Consider the following 21,984-nt stretch of genomic DNA (forward strand, 5'->3'; position numbering starts at 1 on the left):
CTGGGATGGCACAGGATCTTCTTGGTTTGGTAGATGAATTTTTGAAGCCCACGTGCAGCCTTGATACCATCTGGACAGACAGAAGCATGTAGTTTCTGTTGTCCTCTCTGGAGGGCTTTGTCACTGATCTCCATCAGTAGGAAGATGTTCTTCCATTTCAGAAGGCATTTTTATATTCGGAGTGAATTTTATCTGGATCTTTATGTTGGCCTACTACTCTCAGAGCTAAATGCCTACAAACCCCCCACACAAACTGTTTAGAATTATGGATGTTTCACAAGAGTAGCAATTTTGGAATTGCAAGAGCAGTGCACTGGAATTCTTTTTTTTTAAATCATTTTTTAAAAAATTTTATTTATTTATGATAGTCACACAGAGAGAGAGAGAAAGAGGCAGAGACACAGGCAGAGGGAGAAGCAGGCTCCATGCACCGGGAGCCCGATGTGGGATTCGATCCCGGATCTCCAGGATCGCGCCCTGGGCCAAAGGCAGGCACCAAACCGCTGTGCCACCCAGGGATCCCTTTAATCATTTTTTTAAAAGATTTTATTTATTCATGACAGACATGGAGAGAGAGAGAGGCAGAGACACAGGCAGAGGGAGAAGCAGGCTCCGTGCAGCGAGCCCGACACAGGACTCGATCCCGGGTCCCCAGGATCACACCCAGGGCTGAGGGCAGTGCTAAACCACTGGGCCACCAGGGCTGCCCTATGCACTGGAATTCTTATTTGAACATTTTTACTCCTTAGGTAGTTACTGTTGCTCTCCGATGTCCAAGCGGGAATGTCCTGAGAAGAAGATTTTTGAAGTCTTGCAGTTCACAGGTGAGGAAATCCCTATTTTGAGAAATGCTTTTGTTGAATTTGACAGTAATTTACTCTCATGCAGTGGGGGAGGTATTACCACTTTCTTGTCTGGTACTCCCTTCAGGTGAGGGTAGAGGGGATTATATGTACTCTGTGTTGCAGAAATTTGATAATTCGGCATGCTGGATCTTTCTGAATTGTGATTGCAACACTTTTTTTTTTTTTCAGTTCTTTTCCTATTTTTCAGTGTGAATCCTTTATTGTCCTGTAAGGTCATGGCATAACTGATTTTATGTAGAACAGGTAGTTCTCATTTCTGAATTAGCTGCTCTGCTAATTCATTTTGTTATTAATTACTTTTTCACAGCTTGGTAGATATGATGCTTTCAAATCCAAGCACCTGTGGTCCTTAGTCAGTAGAGTGTCTGCCTTCCACTCAGGTCATGATCCCAGGGATTGAGGCCTGCATCAGACTCCCTGCTCAGTGGGAGCCTGCTTCTCCTTCTGCTACCCTCTTGCTATCTCTGTCTCCCTCTCAAATAAATAAAATCTTTAAAAAGACAAGATGCTTTCAAATCTCTATGTAATTTTTTAGATCATTCTTTAGGGGTCTTTTTTTTCTCTTAAAAACAATGCTGTATTCATTAGCCATATTCTGGAAAATCTAGAAAAATAGAAAATAGAAAAAAGACTTGATCTGCTGTTTGACACCAAGGCAGATTGCTAATATTTTGGTGTATTTCTACTTTTAAGCACACTTAAGTATGAATTTTATTAGAAATATGTCTAAACACACCAAAAAAAAAAAAAAAAAGTATGTCTAAACAGTTTTTTGTCCTGATTGTTGGATTTAGCCATCTTTGAAGAGCATGCTGTGAACTATAATGGAAAATATTGAAGGATTTGACTACATAGAAATGTAAAATTCTTTTTTTTTTTTTTTTTTAAGATTAAATCTGGGGGGAAAAAAAGATTTTATTTATCTGGAACACCTGGATAGCTCAGCAGTTTAGAGCCTATCCTGCCTTCGGCCCAGGGCATGATCCTGGGGTCCTGGGATCGAGTCCCACATCGGGCTCCCTGCATGGAGCCTGCTTCTCCCTCTGTGTCTCTGCCTCTCTCTCTGCGTCTCTCATGAATAAATAAATACAATTTAGGGGGATCCCTGGCTGGTTCAGTGGTTTGGTGCCTGCCTTCGGCCCAGGGCGTGATCCTGGAGTCCTGGGATCGAGTCCCAAATCAGGCTCCCTGCATGGAGCCTGCTTCTTCCTCTGCCTGTGTCTCTGCCTCTCTCTCTCTCTCTCTCTGTGTGTGTGTGTGTCCCTCATGAATAAATAAATAAAATCTTTTAAAAAATAAAAAAGATTTTATTTATCTGAGAGAGATAGTGAGAGAGAGCATGAGCCAGGGAGGAGAGAGAGAAGTAGGCTCCCCGCTGAGCAGGGAGCCCAACATGGGACTGGATCCCAGGACCCCAGGATCATGATCTGAGCTGAAGGCAGATGCTCAACAAACTGAGCCACCCAAGTGTCCTGAAATGTAAAATTCTATAAAGGAAAAGTTAAGGGGCACCTGGGTCACTCAGTCGGTTGAACATCTGCCTTTGGCTCTGGCTCTGGGATCAAACCCCACAACAGGCCCCCTGCTCAGGGGAGAGTCTGCTTCCCCCTCTTCCTTTGCCCCTCCCTACCACTTGTGATTTCTCTCTCAAATAAATAAAATCTTGTTTTAAAAAAAGAGAGAAAAAAAATGAAAAAAGAGAGAAAGTTCATAAAGCTAAAACTTCAGAAAAAAATATTTTACATGTATATATGATAGTCATTTCTTTATGATGAGGTATTGTACAAATCAAGGAAATTAGTAGAATGGCAGATAAAAAAAAATGAAGGATTTCCTAAAGAAAAAAACAAGTGACATAAAAAATTTTGGCTTTACTTAGAATCGAAGATGTGCAAACTGAAATGGGACACAATTTTCTACCAATTAGATTGTTGTAGATTAAAAAGATGAGTACGCAGTTTTGGCCTGTGTGTGGAGAAAACAGTGATTCTCCTTAATTGTTCATGTGTATATAAATTGGGCCTCTGTTCCTAAGGATAATTAATCTTTATATCTTTTGGTTCATTAATTTTTTTTAAAGATTTTTATTTATTTGAGAGAGAGATAGAGCCAGAGAAGACAAGCAGGGTGGGGAAGGGCAAAGGGAAGAGAAGCAGGTACCCCGCTGAGCAAAGAGCCTGATGTAGGGCTCTATCCCAAGACTGTGGGATACTGACCTGAGCTGAAGGCAGGTACTTAACTGATTGAGCCACTCAGGTGCTCCCATTAATTTCATTATGAGAATCTATTCTATGGAAATAAGTGAAATGATCAAAGGTGTGTGTTTATATAGGGATTGGTTGAATTAAGTCATATCCAAATATTGGAAAATTACGAAGCTTTATGACCTAGATGTATGTTTATTACATGGAATATCAGTAGATTCTTGGATGGTGGTTACCCGGAGAAGTCAGAGATTATCTATAATTGAGTATCTGTAGTTGATACACTAGCTTCCCCCAAGAACATTCTAGGATCCAGCTTTCTTCCGAAAGCAGCAAAAAGCTGTTTGGCAGACATTTTTAGGCAGTAGTACCTGGAAGTTTTGACAGTTACTGTGGAAATCTTCATAACAGGAAATGTCCTCAATTTATAGGAATAGCCCATTGAAAATGGGGATCATAAGGCAGAGTCACTTGGGGCCTGGACAGGTCTCTGGTGACAAAGTTCCTGAGTCATTTTGATGTGGACTATTGGCTTAGATTTTGTTCTAAATAACTTTTTTCCAAGTGCTTACTTTTCATTCTCAACTTTTAAATTGAATAACCTTTTTATTCTCTATGGTTGGGTCTTTCCTAAGTGTTAAGTGTCCCTGCTGTCGATCAGTGCCTTTAGGCCCTAGGCCTTCTCTGAAACTTTGGAAAGGTATTTAAGGTATTTGCATCAGGGGTGCCTGGGTGGCTCAGTCGATTAAGCATCTGCCTTCCACTAGGTCATGATCTCAGGATCCTGGGATTAAACCTGAAATCGGGTTCCCTGCTCAGTGGAGAGTCTGTTTTTCCCTCTCCCCCTCCCTGCTGCTCATGCTTTCTCTCACACTCTCTCACTTTCTCTCTCAAATACATAAAATCTTTAGAAAAACAAAACAAAAAAGGTATTTGCATTTCACAATTCTTGGCATGCTATTTTCCTTTATACTCTAGAAGGTTCTGTAATCATGCTGTTACCCCTAGGATTTAACAGTGAAAGAATTATAAAATATCATTGGTGACCTCGAGGGGCACAACTGTACTCCGTATTTGATAGCTAAACTTTTTATCTTCTAGGTCTTATTTGACTGGATGAAGAAAATCGGGTACCACACATCCCTATACAGCCTTTCTACTTCCTTTCCCAGACGGCCTCTGGAAGTGGGGGGAGGCTGGTCACTGCAGGACATAGGAATAACCATGGATACTGTACTCAATGTGGAAGAGAGAGAGCAGAGCAGCTAATTCAGAAATGAGAACTACCTGTTCTACATAAAATCAGTTATGCCATGACCTTACAGGACAATAAAGGATTCACATTGAAATTACGCCATTGGCTTGATTCAGCTCAAGTAGATAAACACTTTAATGTTGATATCCTTGGGAACATAGGGACAGAGGATTAGAAAAGGATTACTCTCTGTATATAATAGTTTTTGGAATGTGCCATTTTACAGTATACCAAATGAAAACTAGATAAAGATGTATTTGGTAAGCACTCAAAGATTTGTATTTTTCCTAGCCGACATCATCTATCGCTGTGTTGAAAAGCAAAGTCATATGACTCGGTTTTCTGCCTCTTTGGTCCACCTTGTCACACTGAACATTTCATAATTCAGTCAAATTCTCTAATGCCTGTTAAGTAGGAATGTTTGTTCTGCTGTATTTCTAGAAATTAAACCTTAAAGACATTTCAAAGGTCTTTAATGCTCTAAAGTTCTTTTTGATAATCTGATAAAGGGTTAGTATCCAAAATATGTAAAGAACTTACACAACTCAATACCCCCAAAAGCCCCAAATAATCCAATTAAAAATGGGCAGAAGACATGAACAGACATTTCTCCAAAGAAGACATCCTGATGGCCAATAAACACATGAAAAGCTGCTCACCATCACTCATCATCAAGGAAATACAAATCAAAACTACAATGAGGTATCACCTCATACCTGTCAGAATGTCTAGAACCAAAAACACAACAACAGGTGCTGGCAAGAATGTGGAGAGGAGCCCTCTTGCACTCTTGGTGTGAATGCAGACTGGTGCAGCCACTGTGGAAAACAGTATGGAAGGAGGTTTCTCAAAACATTAAAAATAGAACTACCCCGTGATCTAGTAATTGCACTATTAGGTATTTACCCAAAGAATACAAGAATACAAAAAAAAAAAAAAAAAAAAGAATACAAGAATACTAATTCAAAGGGATACATGCACCCTTATATTTATAGCAGCATTATTTACGATAGCCAAGATATGGAAGCAGCCAAGTGTCCTGTCAGTTGATGAATGGATAAAGAGGTGGGTACACACACTGGAATATGACTCAGCCAATAAAAAAGAACAAAATCTTATCATTTGCAATGACATGGATAGAGCTAGAGAGTATAATGCTAAGCAAAATAAGTCAGAGAAAGATAAATACATGATTTCACTCGTGGAATTTAAGAGGTAAAACAAGCAAAGGGAAAAAAACAGACAACAATAGAGAATAAACTGATGATTGTCAGAGGGGAGGTTGGGGGGGGGATGGATGAAATAGGTGATGGGGATTAATGAGGGCACTTACCCTTGTGAGTGCTGGGTGACTAAAAAAAAATGAAAAAAGTTTTAAAAAAGTTCTTTGATAAGTATGTTTTACTGAATTAATTTTACTGAATTGTTTACTGAATTAATGTCAAGATTTATTTAACTTCACCTTGCATTTAATTGGAACATTCACAAGTTCCAGGATCAGTATTTTAAAAATAAAACAATGAAAACATTATAGGTAAATTAAATATATGTGTATATATGTATATATGTATGTATATTATATTTAAATCTGGTTATTTCATTTTCCTACAGTGGTATATTCATATGCTATAATACCAAGTTCAGCTCACAAGTGTGGTCTAAAAAGCTCTTTGTTCTGGTCACTCCCTTTTTCTTTTCTTATGTTCTATGTTAAGGGTCAGTTAAGTTGGACATCCCGGGCGGCTCAGCAGTTTAGTGCCACCTTCAGCCCAAGGTGTGATCCTGGAGACCCGGGATTGAGTCCCATGTCAGGCTCCCTGCATGGAGCCTGCTTCTCCCTCTGCCCGTATCTCTGCCTCTCTCTGTCTCTCATGAATAAATAAAATCTTTAAAAAAAAAAGTTAAGTGGACTCCTCTGTATTGGCCTTTCTTTTTTTCTTTTTTTTTTTAAAGATGTCCTGGCGGGGGGGTGGAATAAGATATCTTTGGGATGAACAACTTACTGTTCTGGATAGATTCTTTAGTTTCTTTAGTGGCTGGTAACTTGTCTTAGAATTCCTTTGAAGAGTCAGTAAGCTTCCATTATTATTTGAAGTAGACTCAAATGCAGATAGGAATACAAAAGAAAATGAACACTTCCATATTTACCTGTTCCAATCACAGACTTTCATAAGCTCTATTTTCAGTTATCCATCCACAAACATGTCCAAAGATACAGACTACAGAAAATGATTATCATTAATATATATTATAATATTAATGTATTATTATATATATTATATATTATATTAATATATATTATATATTAATATATATTATATATTAATATGAATTAATATAATATAATATATAATATTATATATTTATATATATTATATATGGGGCAGCCCGGGTGGCTCAACAGTTTAGCGCTGCCTTCAGCCCAGGACCTGATCGTGGAGTCCCAGGATCGAGTCCCACATCGGGCTCCCTGCATGGAGCCTGCTTCTCCCTCTGCCTGTGTCTGTGCCCCTCTCTCTCTTTCTCTGTGTCTCTCATGAATAAATAAATAAAATCTTTAAAAAAATTATATATATATGGGGCGCCTGGGTGGTTCAGTCAATTAAGCATCGGACTCTTGATTTCAACTCAGGTCCTGATTTTAGGGTTGTGGGATGGAGCTCCTCACCCAGTGGGAGTCTGCTTGAGAGTCTCCATCGCCCTCTGGCCTCCCCGCCCCCCCTCTACCAAAATAAATCTTAAAAAAAAAATTCTCATTTAAAAAGCCAAAATTTTAGTAATAACAAATAGTCCTTAAAATTTGTGGAATAAAGTTTCCTTCTGTTCCTCCAATTTCTTTTTTTTTTTTTTTTTAAGATTTTTATTTATTCATGAGAGATACAGACAAAGAGGCAGAGACACAGGCAGAGAGAGAGAAACAGGCTTCATCCCAGGAGCCCGACATGGGACTTGATCTTGGGTCTCCAGGATCAGGTCCTGAGCTGAAGGTGGTGCTAAACCGCTCAGCCACCCAGGCGGCCCTGTTCCTCCAATTTCTAACACAAAAATCATTAGGGCCAATTTCTTTGCGTAGCAATACATTTTTCTTTAAACAAAAAACACTACGTTGCATGTATAGCTGAAGTGCTAATGATACATGGTTAATTGTTTCCTTGGTTACAAAAGCTAATTCTTCCCTCTGGGTGTAAGGAAGGGAATTAGAGATGCCTTAAATCTTTAAATTCTTCGGTAATACTACTATTCTATACTATAGTCTTCTTGCAATGAGTTGGAAAAATTAGGAATATAATTAAGGAATTATTTTTAGGTGTGACAATGGCATTGTGTGCGATAGAAAAAATATCTAAAGGGGATCCCTGGGTGGCTCAGCGGTTTGGCGCCTGCCTTTGGCCCAGGGCGTGATCCTGGAGTCCCGGGATCGAGTCCCGCGTCGGGTTCCCGACATGGGGCCTGCTTCTCCCTCCTCCTGTGTCTCTACCTCTCTCTCTCTCTCTCTCTCTCTGTGTCTATCTAAATAAATAAATAAATAAATAAATAAATAAATAAATAAAATATCTCTACAGATACATGCTACAGTATGATAGGAATTAGGGCAAAATTTTGCTTCAAAATAATGGGGAGAGGACAGTAAGAGATTTAGCTGAATAAATAAAGTTAAGGAAAAGATACATTGGGGTACCTTACACGCTTCTTTCTAATTTTGTATAATTTTCCATGATACCAACTGGCTTAAAATTAAAAAAAAAAAAAAAAAAAAAGGACAGACTTGTAAATTTGTCAAGTGATATATGACAAAGCAGACTTAAAATAGCTTTAGATTAAAAAAAAAATAGCTCCAGGGAACACTAACTTGAATCCTATTTCAACTTAGCCTGCTTATTATTATTTTGGTTTTTTTTTTTAAGATTTTATTTATTTATTCATGAGTGACGGGGTGGGGGGGTGGGGGGAGAGACACAGGCAGAGGGAGAAGCAGGCTCCATGCAGGGAGCCTGATGCAGGACCTGATCCTGAGACTCTGGGATCACGCCCCAAATCGAAAGGCTGTCGTCGCTCAACCAGTGAGCCAAGCAGGAGCCCCTATTGTTTTAATAATACACTTGAGTGAAGAACTGAAATTGAAGAACTAAAAGACCTCCATCTTAAATATAATAAATAATATTCTGAGTATTTAAATGTAGCATGTAGTCAAAATGACCAGGAGGGCACTATACAACCTATTTCTCTCTAGCACATGCGCCATGTATCTTTAATTTCTCCTAATTTTATTACTCTTCATCTCTGTTCATGCTTTACCTTTTTTTTTTTTTTTTTTTTTTAATGATAGTCACAGAGAGAGAGAAGAGAGCGCGAGGTAGAGACATAGGCAGAGGGAGAAGCAGGCTTCATGCACCGGGAGCCCGACGTGGGATTCGATCCCGGGTCTCCAGGATTGCGCCCTGGGCCAAAGGCAGGCGCCAAACCGCTGCGCCACCCAGGGATCCCCTTTACCTTTTTTTCTTAAAGATTTATTTATTCAAGGGGCATCTGGATAGGTGACTCATTTGGTTAAGCCTCGAGTTGGGCTCCCTGCTCAGTGGGGAGTCTGCTTATCCCTTTCCCTCTGCCTCTCTTAGCTGCTCATGCTCCCACATGTGCTCTGTCTCTCTCTCTTGTTCTCTCACTCAAATAAAATCCTTTTTTTTTTCTGGGGGTGGGGGGAGACCAACACATTATATTTACACAAACCAGGCCACCTAGCCATCACCCAATCAGCTATTCATGAAAACCTACAAAACCCAGACAAATACAATCACTAGAGGAGGCAGCAAGCAGGGGAGACAAGAACCCAGGATCATACACACATCACCCAATGTGTTCTATTGCATCTGCCCCATTTCAACACCGCCAGGTAGGTTTGTGGTGATCTCACAGCATATTAAGTAAAACCTTCTTTTATCCTTTAGCTACCAAGACCCTAATCACTGCTGCAGCAGTGCAGGACACTGGCTCTGGACACTGCAAGGGAGCCATGGCTTATGGTCTCTCTGGAAGTCAACAAGAAAAGCCCAGACTTTATAAAGGTTAAGAAAGTTAGCCTTTGCTTCATACACCCCATCCCTGGGCAGCTCAAGATGGGTTCCAGAGTTTCTATTCTTAAACCTATCCTTACCAACTCATCTTTAAAACATGCGCGCGCATGCACACACACACCCTGCTGTGCATGGTAGGCCTAGCCCAATCCAGCGAAGGATGGATCTGGTATGTAGAGTGAATCCCATGCCCTGGGATTAGAAATCTGGAACAGGAATCTTTTATTACACGTATAGACAACCCTTGACTAATCCTGGCTTCCCCTCTGCACCTTTCAGCTGGTGCGGCCTCTCCTAATGTTACTTCCTGTACCAGCTTTTCCTGTTTAGACCAATTTCCAATCTTCCACTAGAAGGAGATTAAGTCATGGGGTAACTGAGTTAAAACCTCATCTCCCTTGAAACACTGAAGGTAGAGGGGTTTCAAGAGAACACTGTGGCAGAAAAGCCAGCTCTAATTGGCAAAAATGAGGTAATTCAATAGGCTATGCACTCCAAATAGTTCTCGCTGGTGATAAAAAAGTATTTCTGCTTAAGGAAAAGATACATTGGGGTACCTTACACGCTTCTTTCTAATTTTGTATAATTTTCCATGATACTAACTGGCTTAAGATTTAAAAAAAAGGACAGACTTGTAAATTTGTCAAGTGATATATGAGAAAGCTGATTTAAAATAGCTTTAGATTAAAAAAAAAATAGCCTCAGGGAACACTAACTTGAATCCCATTTCAACTTAGCCTCATTATTTTTTTAAGATTTTATTTATTTATTCACTAGAGACACAGGGAGAGAGGCAGAGACATAGGCAGAGGGAGGAGAAGCAGGCTCCTCCCCTTTAGGGAGCCTGCTGCGGACGGGATCCTAGAATTCTGGGATCACGCCCCAGCAGCAGACCTGGAGCTGCTGCTGACTTATCCCCGAGATTGCTCATGTACCTGAGAACACAGTGCAGGAACAGGGGCCTTAAGATTAAAATGCACAAAAATACAAAAACCAGAATATTTATATTACGGGAAAAAAAAAAGTTAAAATGCACAAGATACATCATTCACACACAGCTAGTGCAGTTGGCGTCCTGGAGAAAGTGGGGCCCAAGGTGCTGTTGTCCAAGGGAGCAAATAAATAAAATCCTATCGGCCCAGAATGGGGTGGGATTAAGTTTAGGAACAGGAGGTCTGTAGTTATTCCCCCAAGAATCCCTGTGGCTATATCACAACCCATTGCTTGGGACCGTCCTCTGCACCCTATCCCAAGAGTGGGTTATGGGACACGACGTGGGAAAACCCTGCCTTACGCCTTAGAGATTCCCTCCCCACAGAATCTAGTGGTTCGTGGGTGGGGCCCACCAATCTGGTCTCATGCTTCAACTCTACACTCTGGCTTGGGAAAAATTATTATTACATCTTCTTCTTCTTCTTTCTTCTTTTTCTTTTCTTTTCTTTTCTTTTCTTTTTTCTTTCTTTTCTTCTTCTTCTTCTTCTTCTTCTTCTTCTTCCTCTTCCTCTTCCTCTTCCTCTCTCTTCCTCTTCCTCTTTTTAAGATTTTATTTATTTACTCATGAGAGGCAGAGACACAGGCAGAGGGAGAAACAGGCTCCATTCAGGGAGCCCAGAGTGGAACTGGATCCTGGGTCTCCAGGGCCACGCCCTGGGCTGAAGGCGGCACTAAACGTTTCGCTGAGCCACCTGGGCTGCCCTACATGTCCTTCTTTGAAAGGAAAACAACTTCCCTATCCAGGCCACTTTCAAAAGCTGGAGATCTGAGGGTGGAGACTCAGGTAAAGCACACGGGGAGGGATTTTCTCCAGAACCCTCCATAAGCATTTGGATAGAGCATGGTTGTAGTTCATTTGCCTCACCTCTTCCCCCCTACCCTGCACCAAGAAGGAAGAGGGGGTGATGTTGTGGGACCCGGGCCTGAGATCTATGGCAGAGCCAGCTGCCCCCTACCACCTTGTCCTCACTTTCTCCACTCTGCCCATTGACGCCTGCTCCTCCAAACTTCCTGATCACAAAAGGATTGCCCCCACCCACTGTAGCTCAATGCTGGGCCTCTGGGAGTAGGGCAGGGCTATGGATCTCTTCTTCCTCCCAAAAGTAGGCTGGCTTTCCCTGCGAGCTGGGGGTCTGCTGGGCCTTCATGGACACGAGGCCACTGTGTGGCTGATGCCTTGGCACAAGTGGCCCTTCTTGGGCCGAGGTGGCAGCTTGTGCTCCTTGGATGGTGTCCTAGGCCTCCACCGTTGTAGCACCTGTGTCCCTGTGATCTGCGCCTCTGCGTGTTCTTCCCTTTGGGCGGCCTCCCACTCCCGATACAAATGCCCCAGCAGGCGGTGACCCGGATAGGCTCCAAGCCTTTAGCAGACGTCTTAAAGGTGGGCACCCCCCGCCTCACCCTCCTTCAGGCTCCGGAAACCCTCCATGTGCAGCTTACACCCACCCACCCGGGGTCAAGGACAGGAAGCCGAGCCCCGTGCGCACGTTGAACCACTTACAGGCGCGGGCACCGCGCAGCAGCTGCGGCTCCTCTGCCGACCCGGCGGCCTCCCCGGGCGCCTGGCACAGCCACCTGCTGGCTGCTGGTTTGACGCAGAGCCCACGGTAGTCGCCTGAGCCCCGGCCCGGGCCCCTGGTCGGGTGGCTGCTGGCCCCAGAGAAGTTCGGAGGCAAAGGGCTCAAATAAAATCTTCAAAAAAAAAAAAAAAAAATCTTCCAAAAAGAGATTTGAGAGAGAAAGTGAAGGCATGGGGGGCGGGGGCAGAGGGAGGGAATCTCAAGCAGGCTGCCCACTGAGCATGGAGCCTGATGTGGGGCTTGATCTCAAGACTCTGAGATCACGACCTGAGCCAAAACCAAGAGCCAGATGCTCAACCAACTGAGCCACCCAGGTACTACCCAGGTACTCTTTACTTCGTAAACTGCACTGTAATGGACTCATGTGGCAGGTGACTCATTTGAACTTGGTAATACAATAGCTACCTGTTATCAAAACAACATAAATGTCACTTTCGGTTGCCCTGTTATGACTACGACAGTAAGGGGTATCTTGTCATGGGGGAAAATGAACATAGAGCCATCTTTAAAAATTTTTTTTTTTTTCCCTAGGAAAAAATTTCCCTAGGAAAAACATAGAGCCATCTTTAAAAAAAATTTTTTTTTTTCCCTAGGAAAAAATTTCCCTAGGAAAAACATAGAGCCATCTTTTAAAAAAAATTTTTTTCCCCTAGGGAAAAAAAATTTTAATGTGCCATTCTCCTTTAAGGGGGGAGGGGGAGGCCTGGGTGGCTCAGTGGTTGGGCATCTGCCTTTGGCTCAGGCCGTGATCCCAGGCCAGGGTCCTGGGATCGAGTCCCGCATCGGGCTCCCCATGGGGACCCTGCTTCTCCCTCTGCCTATGTCTCTGCCTCTCTCTCTCTCTCTGTTTCTCATGAATAAATAAATCTTACATAATTTTTTTCTTCTGCCTTAAAGACTTTTATTTTAAAAAGAGTATTAAAGAGTATTAAATATTAAAGAGTATTTCTTGTAGGTAAGTCTGCTGGTGATGAAGTCCTTGCGTGTCTGTACGTCTGACCTGTTGCATTTTGGCACATGTTTTCAGTAGGGGTAGGGCTCTATCATTCCCCAAACTCCGAGCCCAGGGCCCTCAACTCCGCCCACGGGGGGCTGCTGCTACCACCCATCGCGGGTCGGGCTGGGGCTAGGTGTCCTGTGCGCGGCTCTCCCCTCCGCGTCCCGGCGCCCCCCTCCCGCGCGCCCTGGCCCTGCGCGTTGCCGCGGCCTCCAGCTCCTGCTGGGGGGGGGGGGGGGGTGGAGGGGGGGAGGCGCCCCGCCCTCCTAACCCGGCCGCAGCTCGGGCAGGCCCTTTGCGCTCCGGCCTCCCAGGTGAGGCTTCCCGAGGAAGACGGGCTCCTCCCACCTGTGGCACCCAAGTCCGCCTTCGTCTGTGGCCTGCGGAGGGTGGCTGTGCCGTGCGCACCCCCGCAAGAGCAGCGGCCCGGGCTGCATCTACCCCAGAACACTTCTGCTTCTGCGCTTCCTCCAGCAGCAACGCATCTTTCACCTGTGTCTCGAGAGAGGCGGATCGATTTTGCTTTTTACTGCTTCTCGAAACAATCCATGCCAGGGTCCTGTGGTCATGGTTCTCGGTGGACCGCCTGCGGTGGATTAGGACTCTGGCTTTGTAGGGGTGAAGGATCCCGGAAAGCTAGGGAGCTTAGGCTTGCTCCTCCACAGCCGCCAGTCGCCTGATCTGCAACCAGGGTGCCCCCCACCCCCCGCCCGGGTCCTCCTGCAGGCTCTCGCCCCGTCCCAGGAACACCTGTGAAGGGCTTTGGGCTTTCAGGTGAGCGGAAACTCCGCGGCTGAGGCCCCGGCAGCGCTGGCCCCACGGCTGTGCCCTGGGCAGTTACACACCCACACTGAGCGGGTCCTTATGCTTGATTTAATGCTCTGCCGGACTCATCTTGAACTCTTCCTTGTTCAGCAAGGTTTCCCACATTTTTATTTGGCACCAAGACCCACAAATAGCCAGTCCTATTCCAAAGTGATAGGATAGCCCACCCCTTTAAAAATGTTTAAAATCTGGGGCACCTGGGTGGCTCAGTGGGTTGAGTCTGCCCTTAGCTGACTGAGGTCATGATCTCAGGGTCCCGGGACTGAGCCCCGCATTGGGCTCCCTGCTCAGTGGGGAGCCTGCTTCTCCCTCTCCGCGGCTTGTGCTCTCTCATGCACTCGCTCTCTCTCAAATCAATAAATAAAATCTTTAAAAAAAAATGTTTAAAATCTTCCCTGGGTTTTTCTTATCCGTTTGTAGAACCCCCACAATTCTGTCCTGTTCTGCCAAAGGGAAGACCGTAGGGGGGGGGTCCTGGCTCTCCTGGGGGTGGATCACCCCTCTCTGGAATTCAGGTTCCATGGATTCTTTGCAGCCTCAGCAATCTGAGGCGCAAAGAGGTTATGATTTTGTAGAGCATCCAGCTGTTCCTTGTTAGATTGAGAGAAACATTCTTTGCAGCTTTCATGAGCCTAAGCAGAAATCCAAAACTGCTGCATGGTTTGGAACTTGTTATTTTTAGGATCTCAGTTTCAGCTGGTAGAGCAATTAACTGATTAAGACTAGTTTTCCGCCTCCTCCTTCCCCCTCTGCCCCGCCTTTTTTTTTTTTTTTTTTAAGATTTTATTTATTCATGAGAGACATAGAGGCAGAGACCCAGGCAGAAGGAGTAGCAGGCTCCCCTGCTATGGGGAGCACGATGTGGGACTTGATCCCAGGGCCCCAGGATCATGCTTGGAGCCAAAGGCAGATGCTCAACCGCTGAGCCACCCAGGCGTCCCTAGTGTTTTCATTTTCTTTGGGTAAATACCAAGTAGAGGAATTATTGGCTTACATGGTAATTCTATGTTTTTAAAAAAGATTTTATTTATTTATTCATGAGAGACAGAGGAAGAGGCAGAGACACAGGCAGAGGGAGAAGCAGGCTCCATGCAGGGAGCCCGACGTGGGACTCAATTCCAGGTCCCCAGGATCACACCCTGGGCTGAAGGCGACCCTAAACCGCGGAGCCACCCAGGCTGCCTGGTAATTCTATTTAAAAAAAAAAAAAGATTTTATTTATTTATTTGACAGAGAGAGTGAGAGAGCATAAGTAGGAGGAACACCAGGCAGAGGGAGAGGGAGAAGTAGGCTCTCTGTTGAACAGGGAGTCCAATGGGAGGCTTGATCCCAGGACCCTGGGATCATGACCTGAGCCAAAGGCAGACACTTAACTGACTGAGCTACTCAAGTGCCCTGGTAATTCTGTTTTTAATTTTCTGAGGAATTGCCATACTGTTTTCCACAATGGCTGTACCCACTTGCATTTCCATCATTTCCTTGCCAACACTTACTTATTCTGTTTTGTAATTTAGCCATTCTGACAGGGTTAAGGTTTAAGACAGGTATCTCGTTGTAGTTTTGATTTGCATTTCCCTAATGGTAAGTGATGATTGAATATCTTTTCATGTGTCTGTTGAACATCTATGTATCTTCCTTGGAAATATGTCCATTTGTATTCTCTGCTCATTTTTAATTTGATTATTTTTTTTTTGTAATGAGTTAAGTTCTTTATATATTTTGGATATTAACCTCTTATCCTAGATATCATTTACAAATATCTTCTGCCATTCAGTAGATTGTCTTTTTGCTTTGTTGATAATTTCCTTCACTGTGCAAAAGATTTTTGGAGTAGTCCCAATAGTTTATTTTTGGTTTCGTTTCCTTTGCCAAAAGAGACCTATCTAGAAAAACGTTTCTATGGCTGATGTCAAAGTTATTACTGCCTATGTTTTCTTCTAGAAGTTTTATGGTTTCAGGTCTCATATTTAGGTCTTTAATCCATGTTGAATTTATTTTTGTGTATGGTGTAAGTTGCCCAGTTTCATTCTTTTGCATGTAGCTGTCCAGTTTTCCCAGTACCATTTGTTGAAGAAACTTTCCTTTTCCTATTTTTTTTTTAGATTTTATTTATTTATTCATGAAAGACACAGAGAGCGAGGCAGAGATATAGGCAGAGGGAGAAGCAGGCTCCCTGTGAGGAGCCTGATGCAGGACTCGAACCCAGGACCCCAGGATCATGACCTGAGCCAAAGGCAGACACTAAACTGCTGAGCCGCCCAGGTGCCCCTCCTTTTCCTATTGTTGCATCTTCTGTCATAGGTTCACTGACCATAGAATCATGGGTTTGTTTCTGGACTGTATTCCTTTTTTTTTTTTTTTTAGATTTTATTTATTCATGAGAGACACACAGAGAGAGGCAGGGACACAGGCAGAGGGAGAAACAGGCTCCATGCAGGGACTTGATCCCCGGGGGTCTCCAGGATCACACTCTGGGCTGAAGGTGGCGCTAAACTGCTGAGCCAGCCAGGCTGCCCTAGACTCTCTATTCTAGTCTATTGATCTGTGTGTCTGTTTTTGTGCTAATACCCTCCTGTTTTGATTAGTACATCTTTGAAATCTGGGATTATGATACTTAAGTTTTGTGCTGCTTTTTCAAGATTGATTTGCCTATTTGGAGTCTTTTGTGGTTCCATACCAATTTTACAGTTATATTTGTTTGATTCTGTGAAAAATGCTGTTGGTAGTTTGATAGGAATTATGTTAAATTTGTAGATTGCTTTGAGTAGTAGGGACATTTTAACAATATTAGTTCTCCCAATCCATGAACATAGATATTTTTCTATTTATTTGTGTCATCTTCAATTTCTTTCATCAGTGTTTTATTACAGTTTTTTTGGAATACAGGTGTTTTACCTCCTAAGTTAAGTTTATTAAGTATTTTATTCTTTTTGATGCACTTGTAAATGTTTTTTTTTCTTAGTTTCTGTTTCTGCTACTTCATTATTAGTGTATAGAAAGACAGTGGATTTCTTTTTTCTTTCTTTTTAAGGATTTTATTTATTTATTCATGAAAGACAGAGAGAGAGAGAGAGAGAGAGAGAGAGAGAGAGGCAGAGACACAGGCAGAGGGAGAAGCAGGCTCCACACAGGGACCCCAATGTGGGACTTGATCCTGGGCCCCAGGATCAAACCCTGAGCTGAAGGCAGATGCTCAACTGCTGAGGCACCCAGGTGTCCCATCTTTCTTTCTTTTTAAGTAGGCTCTGTGCCTTAGCATGAGCTTGAACTCCCAACCCTGAACTAAAGACTGAGGTAAGGTAAAGAGTCAGATGCTTAACCAACTGAGCCACCCAGGCACCCCTGCTGTGGATTTCTGTATATTAACACTCTATCTTGCAACATTACTGATTTCACTTATGAGTTCTAGTAGTTTTTTGGTGGAGTCTTTAGGGTTTTCTATATATAGCGTCATATTATTTGCAAATAGTGAAAGTTTTACTTCCTCCTTTTTTGTTTTGTTTTGTTTTGTTTTGTTTTACTTCCTCCTTACCAATTTGGATGCCTTATATTTCTCGTCTGATTGCTGTGGCTAGGACTTCCAGTAGTATGTCGAATAAAAGTGATGAGAGTGGGCATCCTTTCTTGTTCCTGATCTTAGAGGAAAATCTATTTTTCCCCATTGAATACAATGTTAGCTGTGGGATTTTCATATATGGCCTTTATTATATTGAGGTATATTTCCTTTAAACCTATTTTGTTGAGAGTTTTTATCATGAATAGATGTACTTTGTTGAATGTTTTTTCTGCTTTTATTAAAATGTTCATATGGTTTTTATCCTTTCTTTTGTTGATATATCATGTTGATTGATTTGTGAATATTGAGCCCACCCTTGCATCCCTGTAATAAATCCATTTGATTGTGGTGAATGATTTTTAAATATTTTGTTGGATTCAGTTCACTAACATTTTGTTGAGGATTTTTGCATCTATGCTCATGAGAGATACTGGCCTGTAGTTCTCGTACTCTCTCTCTCTCTCTCTCTCTCTCTCTCTCTCTTTTTTTTTTTTTTTGTTAGGCCTTTATCTGGTTTTGGTATCTAAGTAGTTCCAGCCTCAGAATTTGGAATCTTTCTTTCCTCTTGTGTTTTTTTGGAATAGTTTGAGAAGTATTAAGTCATATTTAATTGTTAGTAGAATTCACCTGTGAAACCATCTGGTCCTGGACTTCTGTTTTTTGGAATTTTTTGATTGCTGAGTCAACTTCATTGCTTAGTAACCTATCTGTTCAAATTTTCTATTTCTTCCCTGATTCAGTTTTGGAAGGCTTTATGATTCTACAAATTTATTCATTTCCTCTAGTTTGTCCAATTTGTTGCTATATAGTTTTTCATAATATTCTTATAATCCTTTGTATCTCTGTGGTGTCAATTGTTATTTCTCCTCTTTCACTTCTTTTAAAAAAAGATTTTATTTACTAATGAATAAAAGAGAGAGAGGCAAAGACAGAGACAGAGGGAGAATCAGGCTCTTCACAGGGAGTCCAGTGTGGGACTTGATCCCTGGACCCAGGATTATGCCCCAAACCAAAGGCAGACGCTCAACCGCTGAGGTACCCAGGCATCCCTTTCATTTCTGATTTTATTTGAGTTCTCTCACTTTTTTTTTTAAATGAGTCTCACTAAAGGTTTATCAATTTTGTTGATCTTTTCAAAGAACCAGCTCCCAGTTTCATTGATCTGTTCTATTGTGTTTTTAGTTTCTATTTCATTTATTTCTGCTCTAATTTTTATTATATTTATCCTTCCACTGGCTTTGTTTTTTTTCTAGCTGGTTTAGGGGTAAGGTTAAGTTGTGTTTACTTAAGATTTTTCTTGTTTCTTGAGGTAGGCACATACTGCTGTAAATTTCCCTCTTAAAACTGCTTTTGCTACAGCCCAAAAATTTTGGACCATTGTGTTTTCACAATGTTACTTGTTTCAAGATTGTTTTCGTAATTTTTTAAAACTATTTATTTATTCATGAAAGACACACAGAGAGAGGCAGAGACATAAGTACAGGGAGAAGCAGGCTCCCTGCAGAGAGCCCAGTGTGGGACTCGCCAGGACCCCAGGATCATGCCCTGAGCCAAAGGCAGACACTCAACCACTGAGCCACCCAGGCGCCCTCCTCAGCTCAAATTAGAAGCAACTCACCAGTAACCCTCTGTTCTCTATAGTTAAGAGTATGTTTTCTGGTTTTCATCTCTTTTATTCCTTCATGTTTATCTGTTTTGTTTCTTAAATTACGCATATGAGTGAAATCATGTGGTACTGGTCTTTCTCTGACTTATTTTGCTTAGCATTATACTCTCTAGCTCCATCTGTGTCATTGCAAATGGCAAGATTTCATTCTTTTTATGGCTGAATAATATTCCACTATCTCTATCTCTAGGTATATATAGATATCTATATAAAGAAGAGGTGGTATATGGGGCATCTGAGTGGCTAAATTGGTTAATCTCTATCAGTAGAGAGAGATAATGGAATATTATTTATATATATAAATATATATAAAACCCTTTTATTTTATTTTTTTATTCATGAGAGACACAGCGAGAGAGAGGCAGAGACATAGGCAGAGAGAGAAGCAGGCTCCTGCAGGGAGACTGATGTGGGACTCGACCCCTGGGACTCCAGGATCGTGCCCTGGGCCGAAGGCAGGTGTTCAACTGCTGAGCCACCCAAGCATCCCTTTTTATTCTTTTAAGTAAGCTCCACCCTGGGTCTGAGATCAAGACCTGAGCTGAGATCATGAGTTGGATGCTTAACCAACTTAGCCACTCAGATGCCCCATATACCATTTCTTCTTTATCTATTCATCAATCAGTGGACATGTGGGCTCTTTCCATAATTTGTCTATTGTTGATAATGCTGCTACAAACATCGGGGTGCATGTATCCTTTCAAATCAGTATTTTTGTGTCCTTTGGGAAAATACCTAGCAGTGCAATTGCTGGGTCATAGGGTAGTTCTAATTTTAACTTTTTGAGGGACCTCCATATTGTTTTCCAGAGTGGCTGTACCAGTTTGCATTCCCACCAACAGTGTAAGGGTTTCCCTTTCTCCACATCTTTGCCAACATGTTGTTTCCCATGTTGTAATTTTAGCCATCCTGACAGGTATGAGGTGGTATCTCAGTTTTGATTTGTAGTCCCCTAATGTTGAGTATCTTTTCATGTGTCTGTTGGCCATGTGCACATCTTCTTTGGAAAAATGTGGGGCACCCCGGGTGGCTCAGCGGTTTAGTGCCTGCCTTTGGCCCAGGGAGGAGCCTGCTTCTCCCTCCTGCTCGTGTCTCTGCCTCTCTTTCTGTGTACACACTCTCATGAATAAATAAAATCTTTTTTATTTTTTAAAATATTGTATTTATTTATTCATGAGAGACACACAGAGAGAGGCAGCAGCACAGAGGGAGAAGCAGGCTCCCCACAAGGAGCCCGATGTGGGACTTGATCCCAGACCCCAGGATCACTCCCTGAGCCAAAGGCAGACGCTCAACCATTGAGCCACCCAGGCATCCCTAAATAAAATCTTTTTTTTTTTTTTTTAAAGGAAAAATGTGACTTTTGCTCTTTTCTTAACTGGATAATTTGTTTTTTTTGGGTGTTGAGTGTGTAAATTCTTTATAGATTTTGGATACTAATCCTCTATCAGATATGTCATTTGCAAATATCTCCTCTCATTCTGTAGGTTGCCTTTTAGTTTTGTTGTTTCTTTTGCTGTGCAGCTTTTTTTTTTTTTAAGATTTTATTTATTTATTCATGAGAGAGAGAGAGAGAGAGAGAGGCGCAGAGACACAGACAGAGGGAGAAGGAGGCTCCATGCAGGGAGCCCGATGTGGGAGTCGATCCCAGGTCTCCAGGATCATGCCCTGGACCAGAGGCAGGCGTTAAACCGCTGAGCCATCCGGACTGCCCTGCTGTGCAGCTTTTTTATCTTGATGAAGTCGTAATATTCCATTTTTGCTTTTGTTTCCCTTGCCTCTGGAGATGTATCTAGTAAGAAGTTGCTACAGCTGATGTCAAAGAGGTTGCTGCCAAGGATGGGGAGGGGCAGAGGGAGAGGAAGAGAGAGTGGAGCCTGATGTGGGGCTCGATCTCATGATTCTGAGCTGAAATCGAGTCAGAAGCTTTATTGAGCCCCCCCAGTTGCCCCTCTATTATAACAATCTTATTAAAAATACCTACATCTTTGACTTAATAATAGAGTTGAGGGCAGCCCTATAGTTGGATTTTAAAAAATAAAATTTGACCCTCTTAACTAGAGAACTCTGTCCATTGTCATTGTTACTCTACCATCTTGTTTTCTTCTATAAATATAGACTTAAATTTAGTTGTGTCTTCCACCCTCCCACTCACCCTCAACATTTCCTCCTTCTACTTGGAATTTATATTATACGTTAGTAATGGTGCTATTAGTATACTACTACTAAATTTTCTTTTGGAGATTAATTTCCTCTTCTTTCTAAGCCAATGGATAAAAATATACTTTGGCTTTTAAGAGTCTTCTAAGCTACAGAACATTCTACAGTTTTAGTATATACTCCATATTTGAATATATTAATACAAATTACCTAATTTTTTTTAAATATATTTTTTAAATTTTATTTATTTATGATAGTCATACAGAGAGAAAGAGAGAGAGGCAGAGACACAGGCAGAGGGAGAAGCAGGCTCCATGCGCCGGGAGCCTGATGTGGGATTCGATCCCGGGTCTCCAGGATCGCGCCCTGGGCCAAAGGCAGGCGCCAAACCGCTGCGCCACCCAGGGATCCCTACCTAATTTTTTTTAAAAAAAGATTTTTACTTATTTGAGAGAGAGAGAGAGAGCACAAGCAGGGGGAGCTGCTAAGGGAGAGGGAGAAGCAGACTCCATCCCAGGATCCCAGGCTGAGCTGAAGGCAGGTGCTAAACCGACTGAGCCACTCCAGGTGGCCCACAAACTACCTATTGAAATGATGTTTAGAAATAAAAATTGTTTTTATGGTCTATAAGTTACGATCCTACTATTTGAAGTTTTCTTCTGAATATAAGCCTTATACAAAGAACATTATTATACTTAAATTATCTCAACACAACTGTTTATCACAGGTTAAAAGGTTTTATTTTTTTTTAATCAAGTGTCAAAATAGCAGAACTTTTCATTTAAAGTGTACCACAGTAAACCAATCAGC

At 42.2% G+C, this 21,984-nt stretch overlaps 1 protein-coding gene and 1 pseudogene across 7 annotated transcripts in view; one reads left to right on the plus strand and one right to left on the minus strand.

The window, feature by feature from the left end:
* Positions 1-4,792, plus strand: part of UBXN8 (UBX domain protein 8) — a 32,694-nt gene extending 27,902 nt beyond the window's left edge. For 6 of the 7 annotated variants that reach the window (XM_041753526.1, XM_041753522.1, XM_041753525.1 and 3 more), the window contains 2 exons: positions 750-824; positions 4,172-4,792. In XM_041753526.1, coding sequence (XP_041609460.1) covers positions 750-824; positions 4,172-4,339 — 243 coding nt within the window. In that variant the 3' untranslated portion in view covers positions 4,340-4,792. The remainder of the gene's footprint in view (positions 1-749; positions 825-4,171) is intronic. The other variant, XM_041753523.1, reaches the window with a different exon arrangement.
* A 6,644-nt stretch (positions 4,793-11,436) lies between these two features.
* On the minus strand, positions 11,437-13,404 carry LOC121488691 (annotated as a pseudogene).
* Positions 13,405-21,984: the final 8,580 nt, after the last annotated feature.

This window comes from Vulpes lagopus, chromosome 4 (genome assembly GCF_018345385.1).
Source record: "Vulpes lagopus strain Blue_001 chromosome 4, ASM1834538v1, whole genome shotgun sequence".
Lineage (NCBI taxonomy): Eukaryota > Metazoa > Chordata > Mammalia > Carnivora > Canidae > Vulpes > Vulpes lagopus.